Genomic DNA, 19,698 nt, shown 5'->3' on the forward strand with positions numbered 1-19,698 from the left:
AACAAATAAAGATACTAGAGAATATCTGATCGCAGGTATATACACAACACATACAGCATCATCTGCGGGTGTGTACATAACGTGCTGCCAGGCTGGGTAAAACAAATACAAAATAAAACAAAGGAGCAGACAAACAGGAGAGATATGGAATAAGAAGAAACAGAATGTGAAAAGGAAATGAAGAAAAGGCATAAAGTCTCTATCTCTCTTTGTCCCGCGTGTGTGCGCTTACATACGTGCATCGCCTGAGGTCGGGGTCATCGATGGATTGGGTGAGGTTGAGTCCCAGCTGAACGCACTCTGCAGCCAGAGGACTGAACACGTCGTTGCCGATGGTGCGGGCCAGAGTGTCTGATGATAAACCACAAGAGGACATTAACAGACATTCACTCACAAAAACTACAACTATACTTGAGCCACAATCAGAGGTGATTTCAGGAGATCCGTCTCAGTCTGAACGCAGTAACCTGATCTAAATCGGATTCCATGTGACTTTGTGTTTAGACTTATGTAAACTAATCGGATTCCAATCTGGACGTGGCACAGATCTGGATTTGGCTGCCAGTCTGAACACACAAATCTGTGACAGATTTGATCTGGCAAATGCAGTGTGAACGGTCGGGCCATAAAGATCACATTTAACTGGATGTGATTGCAGTCTAATTGGGGCCTTAGTTCTTGTGATGCAGACTTTAGTGAGAGGAGGCATTACCCAGCGCCTGAGTCTGCAGGGCTCTCATCTCCTCCGTGGTGGCGGTGAGGAATCCCTTCAGGCTCTCGATGACAGGGGGGAAGTAGGGGACCAGCAGACACTTGGCGGCGTTTGCTGACAACAGACAAGACAGGAGATGAACATCAGGGTTCATTCATCATTATTCACTCAATTCAACTCAAGGGAACCCCTTTTGGTGTTAGCATTATGTTATGCTTTAGCTATTGAAAAATAGCAGATCTACAAGCTCATAGCGCGCCACCGAGTGGCACGCTACGAGCTTGTAGGTCTGCTATTTTTGAAAAATCGAAGAACCACTGACATAGAAACATAGCAGATCTCAGGTCAAAATGGGTTTTAAAAAAAGGTATGTGTGATCAGTTGCAAGTGATAAGTAAAGTGTATTTGTGACAAAATTATTGCTGCATGTCACAGGCTGCTTAGCCTGTGACATGGGGTTTTTCCATCAGTATTTTGAGTTTTTCCATTGAAGACATGGATTAGTCAGATAACTACGGTTCATCATTGAGATAATGCTTGCGATCAAAGTAAAGTCTTTGGCGTCTATACGATAGGAAGACCGCCAAGGCAGTGTCCAGAACCACTGACCTATGGCACTGATGGCCGACATGGCCAGCTTTTTGATCTTGAGGGTCAGATCTCTGCATTGTTGAGGGCAGACAGCATGGTCTCCATCAAGGTGGGCAAGTAGGGAGCAATCTCCTCCCCTGTCACCAAGAAAAGATTAAGGGAATGACTCATTTTACCGCATGATTTGTGTGTTGTAAAATACCACTTTCAGGATAAAAGTGACAATGTGACAATGCAGAACAAGGAGAAAAAGCATGTACAGATTTAAAAAGAGTCTGTGTGATGAAGCTGATAAAAGCACCATTATATTTGGTATGAAGGCGGTTATGCCTTGCATGCATGAATAATGTGTGCAGCATGTTGACCTTTTGTGTCATCGACTGAAATAAACACCAAAGCAAAGTTATCCAAAGCATTTTCATTTTCATTTAGCAGTCACCGTGGGCGAGTCTCTACACAAACTACACAATGGTTGTTCTTAAAATACCTCTTTACCATGTAAAATATGTCCTAGTAATACATGTAAGGGTACCATAAAAGCTGCTATTCAATTGGCATAGTTGCTTAGATTAGAAGTCAGTTAATTATTGAAAGTACAGTGATACTCTTTTTAAACTGGAGGTTGTTGTTCAACCAACGGTCCAACGCACTGTCACTAATGTTCGACATCCTGCATCACTAGTCAGTTGGTGGGTGTAGGGTGGGTGTATGCCTGCTATACAGACAGCTTGGTGCAAAGAAGACAACACTCGATGGTTACACAATATAAAGGTTAACCTTTACCCGATGGAAAACCCCAAAAAGGCCAGTCGAGTCAAGGCCAGTTCAGTAGTTACCATGCAGTGGCAAAGTGGCTGCAGCCGGGTGTATGATTTCATACAGTAACCACAACACCACACACTATAAATCTTACCCAGGTTCTCCATGAAGTTTTCCAATGCGTAGAAGGCCTTGGTGACGTGGCCCACCTTGGCCTGGTTCAGATGGGACATGTATCCCAGCAGTAGAGGCATCAGCTCTGAACAGTACTTGCTGATGTCCGGCTGGAGAGAAGAGCAACAGAACACGGGCAGAGGATAATGTAAACTTACTATTAACCCATTTTGGGCAGGAACCCCTTTAGCTATTTTTTTAAAAATCGAAGACTCGAATCGAGACTAAACTGGCGTGAAGCTCCGCCCCCTCCGCTATTCATGTCAGTGGAAGTTGCTCAGTGGCGTTTTGAAGCACCCGGAAGGCTGCCGGAAGTACCGTCTATTTCCACAATATTTCGCTGATTCAGCATTTGGGCACCAAATTTTGGTGTCCGGAAGCGGAAGTGCAGCTGGGCTTTAACATTGGGCGCTCGGTTGCACGGGGTTTCCTCATCAAGAATCCACGGGTCCGCCTGCAGTCCTTCCTCTTACCACTAGGGCCCAGCGCTTCAACATTGGAGTGCATAGCTGGCCCCTTGGTTAACTGTAGATTAAGTTCAACTAGACCAGTGCCGGCCAACTTAGGAACAATTTACAATTTAGGCATTTAGCAGATGCTCTTACTCCAGAGCCACTTACAGTACAGTAAGCAAGAACAACACATACATACATACTACAAGCAGAACCCAATGCTACTGAAGTTTCTGAAATTTTTTAGACCCAGAGCATGGGGTCCTATTCCACCTCCACCCTGCCACCGGGTACGCACACATAAATAAACGTAAACACCTTCGGATAAGTCCTTCTGCGCTCTTTGAGGACTTTTTTTCGTGTGAGGGCTTCTGAATGTGTGAACTTTAAGTACAGTACCTATAAATACCGCTGCGAATATCTCCTGTGGCGCGGAAGCCGTTAAGTATCTTTAATCTTTGTTTGACCGATTTGGTCGCTTTGATTCTTCTCTTCCTTCCTTGTTTATTGACACCTCATTGTACTCAACGGCTTCCGCGACACAAGAGAATTCGCAGCGGTATGTATAGGTACTTATAGTTGACACCTTGAGAATAACGCAAACGAAAAGAAGACATCAAACGGCGCAGACACGATGTTACCGAGGATATTTATGTCCGCGTTCCAACATTCCCATACGAAAACAAAGTAACGCACAGGGACCCTACGGGTCAGCCCGGTTCGGTTCGGATTGGGCTGACCCAGGGGGTTCCGAGAGGGGCTAGAGTAAACTAAGGGCCGATTCATACTCCTATTTTACCGCTGTTTCGGCGCTGTAGTGCCGAAATGATTTCGGCTCGTCAGAAAATTTCAGTAGCACCGAAGAGCCGACTTTAGGACGGTACCCGCCCCCCCGAACCTCAAATGACGTCAAATTGTAGGCTTTACAGCGCCGAACCGACTTTTATTCGGCTCTAAAATAGGAGTATGAATCGGCCCTAAGAACCTAACAGGACATATTCGCAGCGGTATGTATAGGTACTTATAGTTCACGAATTCAGAATAACTCAAACAAAAAAAGGCCGTCAAACGCCGCAGATACGATGTTACCGAGCATATTTATGTCCACGTTCCAACATACCCATACGAAAATATAGATATGGTCAGGGACCCTACATAAAGTGACATCCAAATTTCAGAAAAGCTTTATGGAGGGTTCCGAGAGGGGCTAGTGCAAGTGCTAGCTAGGGCAAGGGGACAATGTGAGTTGGGAAAGCATGCTCCACCCGGTTATTTGTACCCATTGTACCAGTTGTCAGAGTCGCTTAAGATACAATTAATTTTATGTTCACTGCAACGTGCGAAATAGTATGTACCAAATAGACAGCATACATACACGCACACACGTTACACGATAGTAAGATCCTGAAGGAGAACGTCAAATCTAAAAATATATATATTTTGTATTAGTCTGCAATGTGACGTGTTTCTAATTTGGCTGTGTGCTGTCAACACAACTAAAAATGGTTAAGGAAGGACCATCTAACTCTGTAATGCTAACAAATCAAATGAAGAGGTACGGTAGGCTTAGACCTAGAATGCCTGTGATCATTTAATTATACTTCGTAAATTTTCATGTATCTCAGGCATAGATGGCTTGCACCGGGAGCTGGTCGATTTGAAAATGTGCGGCCTAAATGTGATAAATGCTCTGTTTGTACTCACCCATTAAATTATTCCAAAGACGTGGAGTGAAAAATGGTCCTATAGTTTTATATCCACATTTAGGCCGCCCATGTAGAACCCGAACTGAAATTAACCTGTGTGTTCTATGGCTCTGTATGTGAAATACTGTACATACTGTATGTAACAACAAGAGCCGTTCTAGGGCTACGGTAGGCTCACCTGCAGGTGTTCGGAGAACTGTCTCAGGGCGAAAACACCAGCGCTGCGAACCACCTGATTACTGTCCGATAGGCTCTGACAGACCGTCTGCAACATTGACGACAGCAGCCTAACACACACACACACACACACACACACACACGCGTTTCATTTACCACATAAACCACTTCATTGTATGTCAAGTACAGGAAATAACCAACCTACAAGCTCACAACACATTGCAGCATAACGCGTTAAGAGCTTGTGGATTTGCTATTTGTTGGCCTGTTCTCATTGAATGTTCACACTTCACACATTATAATATGGCCAGAATAGGGAATGCCACAGCATTTTCAACTTCAGTGTGATATCCATTTTGACCTGACTTGGCCTAAGACAGCTTACTTGGTGCGTATGTGGTCTGCACAGACCTCCGCCACCACACCCAGACACATGAGGCCCCCCTTCCTCTCATACAGGTTCTCACTTGCGAGACAGGCCCTGGCCAGTGGCATCTGATGTACAACAAACCAGGAAGAGCCAACACATCATCAGTCAACCGCTGCCCGAGGAAAGGACACTGGACAGACGAGTCGACCAATATCACGACACATCACATTAATGTTCACGCTGGGATATGCACAACATCACACACCAGATGTTGGAACAGTTTCTCCGGGGGAATGTGGAGTGCCATGGTGTCAATAAACTGCAACACATAAAAAACACATTAAGTCTGGCTTTCTATTGAAATAAGCTACTAAAACTTTTGTAGTTTGACTTTTATTCTTTGGGCAGTTAGCCATCATCTGAGAGACAGGAAACTGAAAGCAGTGAGGAGGAGAGACATTCAACACAGCTTGTAGCAGAAATCCAGCCGAAAGTGAACCGGGATGTTACAACTAGCCTACATGGGGTCAATGCACTATCCAGTCCGCTCAGGGGGGCAGTCAGACAGATATTTCGTGAAGCCACTAAGGAAATCGGGACTTCCTGAAAGTTCAAATAATGGCCTGTTGTGGCGCTGTCATTGGGCCCAAAAGAACCCATAGCTCCATAGAGGCCCATGTATTTGGGCCCAACTTCGCCTAGACTGTATTACCTTAATAAACATGGTCATGAATACTTTCTGCTTCCAGTCACTAGTTTAAAGTCTCATTTCTCATGTCATAATGTTCTTTTTGGAAAATTATGGTCCCATTTATTAAGAAAATTACCATAAAGTCGCGTATGTTCTGAGGGCGTGGCTTTCCAAGTGCTCAAAGCGCTGTACAATGGTTCATTCATTCATACATTGGGAGGTGAAGCGGCAAACAGCCAACGTCAGCGTCCTCACTTCCCACATTCACACAGCAATGGTGGCAAGCTCACACCGACCAACTCATTGGAGGCAATGTAGGGTTCAGTGTCTTGCCCAAGGACACTTTAATCCAAATCCTATCAGGTAGCCTATTATTTCACACCCTAATATTTCTGTAAGTTGTTCTAGGCCTATATATTTCCAAAACTCCTCCAAGCATGGACAGCATATGAAGTATACAGTATCTCCATCAGAGACTTTGCATCTCTGGCAGTTGGTGGAATCATTATTGAATATTCTATGCATGTAACTATGTGGAGTACACCTTTTTAAACTGGAATAGCCTATAATATAAACACTTCTGTGGGTCTTACTCCCTGGCACGACATATTTTCAAATGGATATATTTTCAGATCAGCAGCACAGCAGCCAAATACAATATTTGTATTACTCCTTTCTGAGAAAAGAGAGACCATCACTGGTTTAGTATGGTGACTGGTTTAGAAGGGATTCATCAAACGAGATTGGGGCCAAATTGACCAATTAAAATGTAGCAGTGACGATCCACACCCCACCTAGGTGCACGCCCCAACCACACCCCTCTTATTAACGGCTCCCCCAGTTCACCAACACTGCTTTGGATCCGACCCGTGCAGAGATATATTGCTTAATTTTAGGCCTTGTTTTTATAGCATGGGCTGACTCGGGCCTTGTCGCCAACTACCACAACCATCACCACCCCGGCATGCCCCATGCGTCTCACTATAACCCCGCTGCTGCAGCTGTCACGGGGACCCGGGAGGCCGCGTCGCCACCCGAAAGCCCCGCGGCGGCACACGTCGTTGGGAACGGCCATCATCATCACTATCCAGGCTCGCAGGGTGTCATACAGTACTACAGCAACCCGCAGACGGGCCAGGTCTACATGCCGGCCCATCCGTACGCGAAGGCATGGGCACATCATGCACCTGAAGCCGCCTGCAGCGATGATAGGCCTGCTACACCATCAAGCGACTCTGAATCCCACGCGTCACCTGGTAAGTTAGTTGATCGCATGTAGGGTTGTACAAATATGTTTAAGTCTATGGTTGTACTTTGTTTCGCCTTTCTGGCTCACGGGTAGTAAAACTAAAATGCTTCACACGCTCCCTCCAAACCCACGAGGTGTAGTCCATTGAGGACGGCCTCAATGGAAACAAGCCATAGGCGTTTTAAATCCTCTTATAGAAGACCTTGTATAATTGAACTGTACTAACCTTTTTTTTTGTAATCAATCATTATCCCTAAAACCCCCTAAAACTTTAGTTTTCTTCTAATACACATCCCGCCTCACCCTTTTCAATGGCGACACCTCGTGGTATATAGTGAGAATTACATGATAAGATTTGTGTCAGGGCCGATTCATACTCCTATTTTACCGCTGTTTCGGCGCTGTAGTGCCGAAATGATTTCGGCTCGTCAGAAATTTTCAGTAGCACCGAAGAGCCGACTTTAGGACGGTACCCGCCCCCCCCGAACCTCAAATGACGTCACATTGTAGGCTCTACAGAGCCGAACCGACTTTTATTCGGCTCTAAAATAGGAGTATGAATCGGCCCTTAGCCCACAAACCTGGTCAAGACAGAACAGTGTCAGCTCGCTCCCAGACGATCCTAAACACACACTGGACACCGATTCATGGAGCCCTGGCAGCAACCCAACCGAGCGAGGTCTCCCCCAAACGGAGCCAGTTGCCTGGACACTAAGGGACCTTGATGGTGCGACTGCGAGGCACAGCGTTAGCCCCGACAATCCGGAACCTGAACCCACACATAACACCGATTCATGGAGCTCCGGCAGCAACCCAAGCGAGCGAGGTCTCCCCCAAACACATCCAGTTGACTCGGCGATGGATCTCGACGATGGGAGGGACAGTCTGACGATGGACCTCGACGATGGGAGGGACAGTCTTAGCCCTGACGAACGCGTGATCATCCTTCATCCATACTCTGAAGGTCTCTGCTTTCTTCAACGACACTTCTTCTCTGGTGCTGAAGTTACATGGAATTTGGACACATGAGCCACTTAGAGCTCTCATCGTCTTTGGCGTTGTGATGAATAGGCTTGGCATAACCCGTTGAGATGAGATGAGATGTATACCTGGAGGGGGGAAATTCAGTGGCAGAATAAAATATGTAAAATATGTTAGTGATGTATAAAATAATATGTCTTAATTTAGGCCTGAGATCAGATTCTAAAAATGTCTTCTGCATCCTGATAGTTTTCTGAAAAAGCTATGTTTCTATGTCAGTGGTTCTTCAATTTTTCAAATATAGCAGACCTACAAGCTCGTAGCGCGCCACTCAGTGAAATATGTACCACAATACTGCTAATAATATATATATACAGATCGTATTGTTGAGATTATATTGATTATAAACACAATGCTGATATATAGGAGTGACCCTGGGGACCAGGGCTAGGAACCCCTGAAAACCGTTGAAACATTAGTATTCTGCTGCAAGGATCATGCTGAGTAATGTATTTAAAATGTACAACTCACCAGACAGAAAGACGACGATTAACAAGCCTGTCAAGGCTTTCACATACAGTGCTGCCATTGAACCTGAAAATTAACACAATACTTAGTTATTTCAGTTATAGCATTTACTGAACCAACCAAAACAGACTTGTTCAGACTCGATCATCTAGGCTACTTAAACTGTCACAGATTGCAACAGACTGAGGGAGAAATGAGGACTGCCATAGCCCCAGCTGCAGCTTTCTAGCCTAAGATTTAGACTGATCGTAGTAGATCTATTTGATCGATTCTGACAGTTACAACTGTCAGAATCGCTAAAATACATTTACGAGACAGTGCATATCACTTGCACGACAGCAAACCTATTCATGGGGAACATTCACCAAAAGCAGCTGATCTACAGGCTCACAAGCTGTCATGATGTTGTGCAGCCTATATATTTTGGTTATTTGATTTTATATAGTGCTTAAATTAGTCCTTTAATGCAGACCGATACAAATAAGGCAACATATACCCATAACAATTGAATAAATCTGGAAAACATCATTGGTTTGTGATCATTTTGACTGCTTAATGAACAGTAAAGATTAGGATTAGGTTAAACCTGGCTGTTAGCCTGGTCCGGAGCAGGCTAAGTCCAAAGCATTAGTTTCCATGGTGTACCACTAATGTAGCATCACTTTCATGAAACCAAATCAAGCCTCAACATATCCAGGTTGGTTAAATTAATCTGGCAAGATTAACCAGCTTTCATGAAACCGGTTAATCGCTGATCCAGGATATATTAAGCCAGGGTATGTGTTAAATCCCGGCTTAATCTCTAATCCAAGTTTCGTGAAACAGGCCCCTGTACGGCGACCTTGAGTGCCCTGAAAGGCGCCTTATAAATAAAATGTATTATTATTATTACTAGTGTCTATTTAAAACAGAGGTTTTTGACTGGGGGGGGGGCATATTTTGACAGGAGCAACTGCCTGTCATAATTTCTTAAGTAAGTAATAAGTATTGGACAGTATTAGGATGTTTATAGGGTATGATTTGGGGTCCTGATTGATTTGATTGAAATATTTATTAACAGTTTGCAGAATTACAGTACATTTCAAGCACAAACTCAATACAAAGACTGTTAACTTTGAGTGGACGACCCAATTAAGCATTACACTTGTTTACAAGAGGGTCCACCTTGTTCAATTCATCAAAACACGTACAAATACACTTCTATATAAAGATTTGTTCGGATTGGAATGTAATTTAATCCATGCTTGTCCCCCGTTTGTATGGAGAGGGCAGAAGAGGATTTAAGACCCCCCTTTGCGCTGCCATACATGATTGTTACTCTAGATTATCTAAAATGTATAGAGTCTGTAGGCCTATATTGTGTTTATACATCTAATAATAAAAATGAAATTAATTGAAATTTTACAAATGTAAGAAATTGTATTCCATCTTTGGAGAAATTACTAGTTATAATAATACATGCTTAATAAATGAATCAATAAACTTTATTGAAGGAAAAACTTCGTCGCTAGGTGGCGCCATAAACTCCATTTACCAAGTGACTACTGCACTTGATCACTTCCGTAACTACCACACGCACACACAGATGCAATGTTTACAAGTTCCGTCCTCCTGCTGTGCACCGAAGCGTTATTCTTCCACCAAGGAGGAGAGACATGGCTGCGTGCAGTGTGTGGAGTGAAGGCAGCGAGGAGCAGCTGATCAGCCTGATCAGAGAAAGACCAGCTCTGTACGATGTCACAGAGACACTGTACTCCAACAGGGCCGTGAAGGCAGTGCTCTGGCAGGAGATAGGAACCCATCTGGTTATATCCCGTAAGAAACTACTAATCTACTATAACATTATAGGTATTGTTTTTATTGTTAGCAAGCCTAGCTAGCTTTATTTGTAATGGAATGTAAGCCCAGGATATCTAAACAAAGAAGTTTAAGTTTGTACTTATAACAAACTGTTTGGGGATTTAACAGTGCTGTAAGATTATAGCCATGTTATCTTGTAATAACATGGGGCAGGGGCGTGTTTTTCCAGGCCAACGAGTCAACGACCCCTGAAGGTCCCTCTCCAACCAAAACAGACTTGTTCAGACTCGATCATCTAGGCTACTTAAACTGTCACAGATTGCAACAGACTGAGGGAGAAATGAGGACTGCCATAGACCCAGCTGCAGCTTTCTAGCCTAAGATTTAGACTGATCGTAGTAGATCTATTTGATCGATTCTGACAGTTACAACTGTCAGAATCGCTAAAATACATTTACAAGACAGTGCATATTATTTGTATCATGTCTTTAAATGTTCTGAAGAAAATGGTGGACCCTTATGTAAACAAGTCTTAGAATTAGGTCCCTATCACACAAATAGTGAACCCTATTGTAAACAATTAAGTGTAATGTAAATGTAATGTACTGTAATTCTCCAATTACAGTTTGTCAGTGACGTCACGAGTGACGTCACGAGGCTGCCCCGTGCATAATCAACTATTTAGACCGTCAAAAAAATCTGCTATATTACAACACTCAATAAAATATATATCACGTTTGACGACTATTTCTATTGGGCTCCGACATAGCCTGAAGTTCAGATTTTCTTCGTTTTATGGTCATAATATAGTTAAATAACTTTACACTAGATGATCTCTAAATTCCTCACAAACGTCCAGATTAGTTCTTCCAAATAGATTCCAAATTGTTGTCCTTGTTCCCCAAAATGTAGTAAAAGTTAATAACCTAATCTGCAAATTGAGTTTGAGAACCCCCAATCATCTGATCACTATAACTGTTTTCTGTTGGCACAACTTTATATGTAACTTTGTTATAACTTTTAGAGAAAGAAATAAAGAGGAGGTGGGAATCTCTGCGAACCCAATACACCCGCTACAAGAAACAACTTAATGTTCCGCCGGGGAGTTTTGGAGCAATTAGGACTGGACGGCAGCAATGGATCCTGAACCGGCTGCAGTTCTTAGAGCCCCACACATTCACCAGGAACCGCGTCCCCAGGGTAAGTGAAGTAGGCCTAGAACAGCTTTTTGCTAGTTTCTTTCCACTATCAGAACCCTGTGATCTAAGGACAGCTTTCTGAAAAAGCTATGTTTCTATGTCAGTCGTTCTTCGATTTTTCACAAATAGCAGACCTACAAGCTCGTAGCGCACCAGCTTGTAGATCTGCTATTTTTCAATAGCTAAAGCGTAACATAATGCTAACACCAAAAAAGGAAAGGAAAGGTACTATGTTTACCCAGGGTAACTGGACTAAGCTCAAGAACTTGTTTACAGCCAGGCCCTGCTCATAGAACATTTCATCGTAGAGGTTCAATGCCTTGTCCAAGGGCACTTCAGCGGTGGTAATTTTAACGTGCCGGTCCGGGGATACGAACTAGCGACCTTCCGATATCAAGACCGCTCCGCAAACCGTTCGGCCACCGCTGCCTCAACCAAAAGGGGTTCCCGCCCAAAATGGGTTAAAACATAAATATGTTTTGTAAGTGTGGGGTGTCATTAGGTTATATCTACTGGGTGTAAATTGTATAGGCTTGTAGTTGTAGCCTACCATGGCATCTCTTAGTTTAGTTTTAGGATCTAAAAATGGGTGAAGTGACCACTGGATGACTAGACTAGCTTAACCCCTTCTTGGGTTCACACCTACAGTAGCCTTTCAGAACATAGTCTCACTCGACTCCCATCATCTCTACTGAGTATGTAGTAGCATCTGGAAGACAGTCTTGTAATCACAATTGTTGTACATTGTGAGTGAAGCTCAATTTACACCAAGCCTTTCAAACTTGAACACACCTCCAAGCAAATGAAGTCCAAGCTTCACTCTCGGTGGTAACCCTGTTAAAAGTAGCAGTGTTTCCTTATTGTTCTTAATGTTTTAACATTAATAAAATATATGTATATATATTTTTAGGAAACTCCTACTGATGGTGATTGGCCCTATGACAGCGTCAACTATTTCAGTGATGACGTGCCATCAGGCACACTCAGCGATGAGCCTAGCATATCTGGAACTGAGCTAAGGTCCATCACCCCTGACCAGAAGCCCAGCATCTCTGGAGCAGAGTCAAGGCCCAGCACACCCGAAGAAAACCCCATCATCATCTCTGGAGCAGAGTCAAGGCCCAGCACCCCCGAAGAAAAGCCCTCCATCATCTCTGGAGCAGAGTCAAGGCCCAGCACCCCTGAACAGAAGCCCAGCGTTTCTGAATTGGAGTCATGGTCCAGCACCCCCGAAGCGAAGCCCAGCATCTCTGGATTAGAATCAAGGTCCAGCACCCCCGAAGAGAAGCCCAGCACCTCTCTAGCAGAGCCCAGTGAAAGGCCTGTCAGAGGGGAACCCCGGCAGAGCACCTCCAGAGCCAGTGGAGGGCCTGTCAGAGGGGAACCCCGGAAGAGCACCTCCAGAGCGCCACTCAGTATCAGGCACTACTGGCCAAAGAGACGCAGGAAGGTGCTGGAGGAAAAAGAGCCCCGTGACGACGCAGGCACAGACTTGTTGGGCATCATCGGCAAAACTCTGGAGAGGTTAGCTTCTCAGCAAGAGCTGGACGATGACATCTCCAGCTACTGTAGGTCACTGGAGACCAGAATGCGGAAGTTGCCCCGAGCACTACTTCCGCACTTCCAGCACGAGGTGGAAAATTCCCTCTTCCGATATTTGACGTGGCCAGTTACCCAGGCTGATAAATGACAATATTTAATACTGGACTGTAAAGTCAATAGACATTTCAGGGGTCATCATCCTCTACTTCAAAACACTTTGAGAGTTCATGTAGATAAAAAAAAAAAAGAAAAGTAATTTGGTTAGGGCAGAGGTCACCACAAAGGACTGGGACAATGACTTACAGTACTGTTGTTAGACAGTAGAAATCTATGACGACATCAGGTTCCTGGTTCAATAAATGCAGTCTTACTTGATAAGACTTACTTACGGTACTTGATAAGACGTGATCTTTTAGTTAGCCTTAAAAACAGAGTTTTGGAAGAGCGATTACAATTTAAAATGTTGAAAAGTCTTTTACACAAATAAAAAAATAGCTATGCAAAATAATTAATTTCTGTTGAGTTTTCTGGAGGTCATTATTTTAGTCTTTACTGCTGCTGTATGGGGCCAAGGCATGGATGTTCACATCTCTAGCGACGCTATTTCAATTTCACTCCCTCTCCACAGCACAGCAGGAAAGGCATCACTCTCTACCGTATTTCTCCAAATAGTGGCCCGGGCATTTTTATTTCATAAAATAGACTATTAGACTTGGGACCATAGGCGTTTAAAAGAACAAGGGAGCCATTTCCTGCAGGCTCATTTATTTTTGCACCAGGCCTGGCCACTATTTGTCACATAATTTTCAACCCTGAGTTTCACTGACTGAAGTAGGGGTCACATGAATCACATGAGCATTCACAGATTAGAGATTTATTAAAGTCATTATCATTTAAATGAAATTTGATTGGACTTGCACAAATAATGACTTTAGTTGATTTTTCACTATTATAGTAATAATAATATACCGTAGTGTCAAAACACGTTTTGCTCAAATCAGCCTCACAAGTGACAAGTCACAAATAATGTTGCTTTAAAGTTAAGAGTACCATAGGGCTGTACAAATAATTTATAAAATATTTAGGCAATAGGCACATTAGACAACACAAGCTATCATAAATCTGTTTATTTCATAGCTCAGATGAACACTGATATCACATGAAATCACTTCAACCCTTGCATTATATGACAATTCAATGTTAAAGGTAATTTCTGTGAATGGGAACCTGAGGCATATGTACATGACCTGAGATTGGTCAACAGACAAACCATGGCTGCCATTTCCCAACATTCACTGGCGAGTCAACATCTTAATTTGTACGTCACATAGCAAAACGACTGCACTTCACCCATACTGTAGGTGTGACAAAATGATACTCAATAATTGTAACAGCCTTAAGATAATTGTTCCCCGTTTCAGAATTACTGGTGATTGACATTGCATTTGCATCCAGTAAAAAAACAAACATTTATCAGGCAGTGAAGTATCAGTGCTTTGGTGCAGTGGTTCCCAACCTGTTCTTGAGTATCAGGGCCCACTTGAAATATTTGTGGCGTGTGTATATATAGCTCCATTTTAAGTTCTTATTTGTGGGCCCACTTGCCGTACCCTCGCGGCCCACAGGTTGGGAATCACTGCTTTTTGGTGTAATTGCTCCTCACGAGGCTACGAGCTCTTCTGGGGGTGCTGTGCTTGTGTGTGTTGTGTGCGTCAGCGGAGTCCGATTCATCTCAAGGGAAACGCATTGAAAAACAGTGGCGTTACGATGGTGAAATGTCGACCGCAAACCGGACATCACTGTTGCCAGTAGAGTCAGCTGCTAAAATGCACTAAACAAGTACGAGGACAGCCGCAACCATGAAAGACAATGATCCATGACCAGAAAAAGAAAAAAAATTACTCGTGTACCAGTGTTTGACGCTTCATGTGTTCACACGTTCGTTCACCATTCCCACTCTGGAAATCAATCCATCTCTGCATAATAATACACTAAAATAAATTAAATTCACAGAAGGAAAAATGAAATCGGTAAAAGCGAGCATCAAAATGAATTGCTTGCAGAGGTTGGGAGGGTGGTTAACATTTACAACACCACCCTTTGCATAAACACCGTCACAACACGGACCACCTCTCTCCATCCTTGTGGGGTTGCAGGGGGTCCTCAAGGAGAATTACTAAATATACAGCAACACATATCTACAAGCTTCTCAAGCTTGTACATAGTCTGTTCAATGTAAACATTTCGGAATTGCTTTACAATATTTTAACACAAATCTGAAATAAGTCATTTTGGTGGCGTTCTAACCTTTTAACCCTGGATTCGACAGGGTAAGCACCTTCTTACCTGCATAGTAAAACGTGTCCGAACTGAACTCATACATGAGGAGGTTGCACTCCGTGTGAACGGAGAGTGTCTGTTGAAACGGTGTCACTGCCAGATGTCCTCCATCTTTGGAACCAAACCTCCATTTCTAGATTGTCTGTCAGTCCATTCTGTACAATATTACAAATGTCTCTTCATTCAATTCAACTACAGGCCAGGGTTTTGGAGAAGACAAAACATATCTATCTTACACAAAAACCTGTCCAGTTAAAACATTTATTTTATACACACTGTACATATATATAAATATAAAAAAAGGAAAGAAACTAAAGAAGAAGAGAAAGGAAAAAGCAAATGTAAAAGAAAAAGAGAAGGCAAAATAAATCATTTTTGTTAGGGCTCCCCCGGATAGTTAAGAGGGTGCTGGAGAAGTGGCGAGTTGTTCAGCCAACGAGGGAGCGAATTAGTGCCTCCATGTCTGTGTCACTGGAGCTGCTGCTGCTGCCGGAGGAAACCGCTGCAAGGTAGAAAACACACACAAACACACAACATTTACAAATAAACTAATTTACACAAAAGAATTCTGCGAGTCACTTGACAGCACAATATGTGATGGTCGTGAGTTCAGACGGTGTTACTTACAGTCACTGAGGTTGAACTCTTCATCAGAGTCGTCACCTCTATCGTCGTCATCGTCATCATCGTCGCTGTTGTTGGCAAGCAGACGGGCCACCTGCGGAGAACAAGAAAATGTTACATTTGTTGACATTTATTTAGAAGGAATCTCTGATCTTTGTCTGCTGGGCTTAAAACAAATAGAAGAATAGTACCGGTACATCGCCTGTATGAAAATGAGTATTATCACAATATAGAGCTTTTTAACACTTATTTTAACCAAAGAAAACCTTCGAATTATACCAATAGAAATAATAAATTCAATTCAAATCACCTCTTCGGCTGTAGGTGTCCCTGGCCTCTCAGCGTTGTCATCATCTGGGTTGTCGGGGTCGAGGGTCAAGACCAGAGGGTCCGTGTCCAAGTCATCGTCATCGTCGTCGTCGTCGTCAGAATCAGACGAGTCCTCATCATCTTGGTCGTCCTCCTTCAAGACAAGCATGACGGACAGCTTGAATTATCCTCTTTCTATCCGCACAGTTATTGTTTCAAAAAATCCACCGTAGACACAACTACTTTCCAGGTCTCTGTGTAAACGTGATTATGTGCATACTCTCTATACTGGGGGAAGTTTACGCCAAGGTACTGGAAAGGAGGGTGTGTGTGTGTGTGTGGGGTTCACCTGGTCATCATCATCTCCCTCCTCAGCCAGTTTCTGGCGCCCCACCTCATATAGACGACACACCGTGTCCAGACTCACTGCATCCTGGTTCTGCGCGCGCGCACGCACACACACACACACACACACACACACACACACACACACACACACACACACACACACACACACACACACACACACACACACACACACACACACACACACACACACACACACACACACACACACACACACACACACACACACACACACACACACACACACACACACAGGAGTGAGACAACGATGCAGAAAAATATAATATATATTATTTCGTAACCAAGCTACTTGGCATATTTTAAATTTGTTTTATTTGCAAGACAGTGACCTTTATTATTGATCGATTTATATGGCTGCTATCTTAGACAGATCTTTCTTGTAAACTGATCTCAGTAAGACTTACTGGTAAGATAAATAAATAAATGATAATTATGACAAAATAAAAAAAATTATGGCGAGTGTGTGGTATGTATCATTGTTCTGCATGCGTACCTCTATAACAGCCAGGTAACAGTCCCTGGTGTCAGTACACAGGTCAACGTACCTCTATAACAGCCAGGTAACAGTCCCTGGTGTCAGTACACAGGTCAACGTACCTCTATAACAGCCAGGTAACAGTCCCTGGTGTCAGTACACAGGTCAACGTACCTCTATAACAGCCAGGTAACAGTCCCTGGTGTCAGTACACAGGTCAACGTACCTCTATAACAGCCAGGTAACAGTCCCTGGTGTCAGTACACAGGTCAACGTACCTCTATAACAGCCAGGTAACAGTCCCTGGTGTCAGTACACAGGTCAACGTACCTCTATAACAGCCAGGTAACAGTCCCTGGTGTCAGTACACAGGTCAAAGATGTTTCTCTTCACATCCACTGTGGCTGCAAAACACAATCAGTCAAACCAACAGGTTAATTCAGACAATAGTTGTCATCAGTAGTTCATTTATAATGTACTTTTGAGATACTTGGATGAATTGTGCATTCTCTAATGCACAATTAAACAATGCACACTTTGTCTGATGGAACAAATGGACTACTACAAAAAATGTATTCGACTGAAGTCTCCAGTGCCGCTTATCTCATTAACTTCACTGGCAAAGCTTTGCACCTTAAGTAAAACTGTTTTTGCCCAATGGCTTCTCTGTTCAGCTTTTACTGATAGATGATAGTCCAATTCATTTTTTTTTTTTTTTTTTTTAAACTTAACGCGCAATGGCATGTTAGGAAGAGGATGAGGAACCTACTGATTGGCTTGTAGTCGGTGGCATCAAAAGTTCTGAAGGACGAACCGAATGGACTCTTCATCTGCTGGTCCATAGAGTCATCTTCCTCATCAGCCTGCAGCATGGCTGAGAGAGAGAGACAGAGAACAAGATAGACAAAGAAATTCATCTTTAACGTTAAAGGACAACTTTAGTTTTTTTTAACCAAGGTTCATGATTTAGGTTGTTATTAGAGAAAGTAAAATAAGAGTGTTGATTTTTCTTCATTTGCTGCTTTCTTTCGTTTTAGGGAATTTAGCTGTTTTTGACAGGGGGGCGGGGCATTCGAAAGAAATGAAAAAATGACACTTATCTTTTACTTTCTCTAATAACAACCTAAAACATGAGCCTTGGTTGAAAAAAACTAAAGTTGTCCTTTAAGGCGCCAGCTAATGGAGATCCGTATAAATAAACATAATGATCCATCCATACCTCCATACATGATGGTAGCGTTGCTGTTGAACACCACTCTACACTGGTCTAGTGCCGGGACAGTGTGGAGGAGATGGAATGTCCGTAGATCCCACTGAAACACTGCTGTCAAGGAGCATCAGGACACCAAATAATTATACCAGGGAGACAGTCAGGTTCACTATGTCACCTAATATAATTTCGTTCGTTGGAGATTAGCAAGACAATACATGTTTTTAATGTTCAGAACATGGGGAATCCAAAAATCGATGTTTGCATTTGCACAGACACCTGCATGGCCCCCATATTGGGCATTCAAAATGGCCACCATAAAATATATAATTTGGGCTATCTTGGCTTCTAGACAACATAGAAAGTTAATTAAATATGCTAATCCTATGTTTTCTGGGTCAAGGAATCCAATAAAGACCTAAAGGATTGTGCACAGGAACTTGCAGTGGCGCCCCTAGAGGATGGCCAGGGAAATTCAGGTTCACTGTGTTAAACAATATACGTTGATATAACATTTTAGTAGATTAGCAAAACTATACATTTTTGAAATCTTCAGAGCATGGGGAATCCAAAATCTATGTTTGCATTTGCTATATATATATGCAAAAGAGCTATATGGACGGTTTATGGTTCTAGCCAGATCGAACCGAGACATTGATCAGAAGAATGCAATTGGCAACTACGAGTTTACTCTGACGCCCAGAGCATTGTTTGCCCCAGATGGCTCTGTCCTTCCTTGTAATGACAAATCAAAGCTCATCCATTGCCTGGAAAATATGAAAATCACACACGATGAAACCCATCAGAATGAAGAAACACCAACATCTGACAAACGCGCTGAGAGTAGAAAAATTGCCATTGTGGATGGAATGGTTCTTGTCCAACAGATGACAAAGAAACGTGGGACAATCAGCACGGTGAAAGATCTCAGCCAGCAGTTCAATGACTCCTCGTGATGACCGCTGATTTCGAAGAGGTTATTCTGGTCTTTGACACCTACCAAACTGAGTCACTGAAGCAGAAAACAAGACATGGCAAAGATCCCATTCAGTATCAGATTGCTGACGACACAAAAATCGAACACATCCCAATGGCACGCTTCCTATCCCACGAAAAGACAAAAGACGATCTAACTAATTACCTTGCACAAGCTATTCTCAAGATGAATGAAAACTCCCCAAAGTTATTCATCACATCAGCTTCAGGCCGCACAAGAAGCAACCAGGACATGCAGATCGAAGAAAACAACCACGAGGAGGCTGATACATTGATGATTTGCTTAGCTGCAGCTGCATCACAGCGCTGTCCTAAAGCACGGATTGTCTTCTTCAGCCCAGATACTGATGTCTTGGTTCTGGCTGTTGCACATTATGAGAAGCTCTGCAAAAACACTGCTATATGCATGGTATCAGGCACGTTGGA

The 19,698-nt window shown here is 43.2% G+C and overlaps 3 protein-coding genes across 5 annotated transcripts in view; 1 reads left to right on the forward strand and 2 right to left on the reverse strand.

The window, feature by feature from the left end:
• Nucleotides 1–1,366: 1,366 nt before the first annotated feature.
• On the reverse strand, nt 1,367–4,674 carry LOC310863790 (importin-4-like; the record flags this gene model as incomplete). The annotated part of the gene is made up of 3 exons (XM_083772284.1): nt 4,573–4,674; nt 2,217–2,346; nt 1,367–1,440 (listed from the first exon to the last, which is right to left on the reverse strand). The coding sequence occupies exons 1-3, from the start codon at nt 4,666–4,668 to the stop codon at nt 1,367–1,369; spliced, it is 300 nt and encodes a 99-aa protein (XP_083628410.1). The 5' UTR covers nt 4,669–4,674.
• A 5,328-nt stretch (nt 4,675–10,002) lies between these two features.
• LOC310863141 (uncharacterized protein) lies at nt 10,003–13,345 on the forward strand. The gene is made up of 3 exons (XM_083771295.1): nt 10,003–10,205; nt 11,215–11,390; nt 12,300–13,345. Exons 1-3 carry the CDS (start codon nt 10,046–10,048, stop codon nt 13,077–13,079), a joined length of 1,116 nt encoding a protein of 371 aa, XP_083627421.1. The 5' UTR covers nt 10,003–10,045; the 3' UTR covers nt 13,080–13,345.
• A 704-nt stretch (nt 13,346–14,049) lies between these two features.
• Nucleotides 14,050–19,698, reverse strand: part of LOC310863534 (DDB1- and CUL4-associated factor 1-like) — a 43,152-nt gene continuing 37,503 nt past the window's right edge. For all 3 annotated transcript variants that reach the window (XM_083771951.1, XM_083771950.1, XM_083771952.1), the window contains 7 exons: nt 18,286–18,379; nt 17,836–17,940; nt 17,397–17,470; nt 16,554–16,643; nt 16,206–16,358; nt 15,899–15,989; nt 14,050–15,773 (listed from right to left, as the gene is read on the reverse strand). In XM_083771951.1, the coding sequence (XP_083628077.1) occupies nt 15,700–15,773; nt 15,899–15,989; nt 16,206–16,358; nt 16,554–16,643; nt 17,397–17,470; nt 17,836–17,940; nt 18,286–18,379 (681 nt within the window). In that variant the 3' untranslated portion in view covers nt 14,050–15,699. The remainder of the gene's footprint in view (nt 15,774–15,898; nt 15,990–16,205; nt 16,359–16,553; nt 16,644–17,396; nt 17,471–17,835; nt 17,941–18,285; nt 18,380–19,698) is intronic.

The sequence above is a fragment of the Protomyctophum parallelum genome (assembly GCF_964188405.1).
Source record: "Protomyctophum parallelum genome assembly, chromosome: 8".
In the NCBI taxonomy this organism is placed as follows: domain Eukaryota; kingdom Metazoa; phylum Chordata; class Actinopteri; order Myctophiformes; family Myctophidae; genus Protomyctophum; species Protomyctophum parallelum.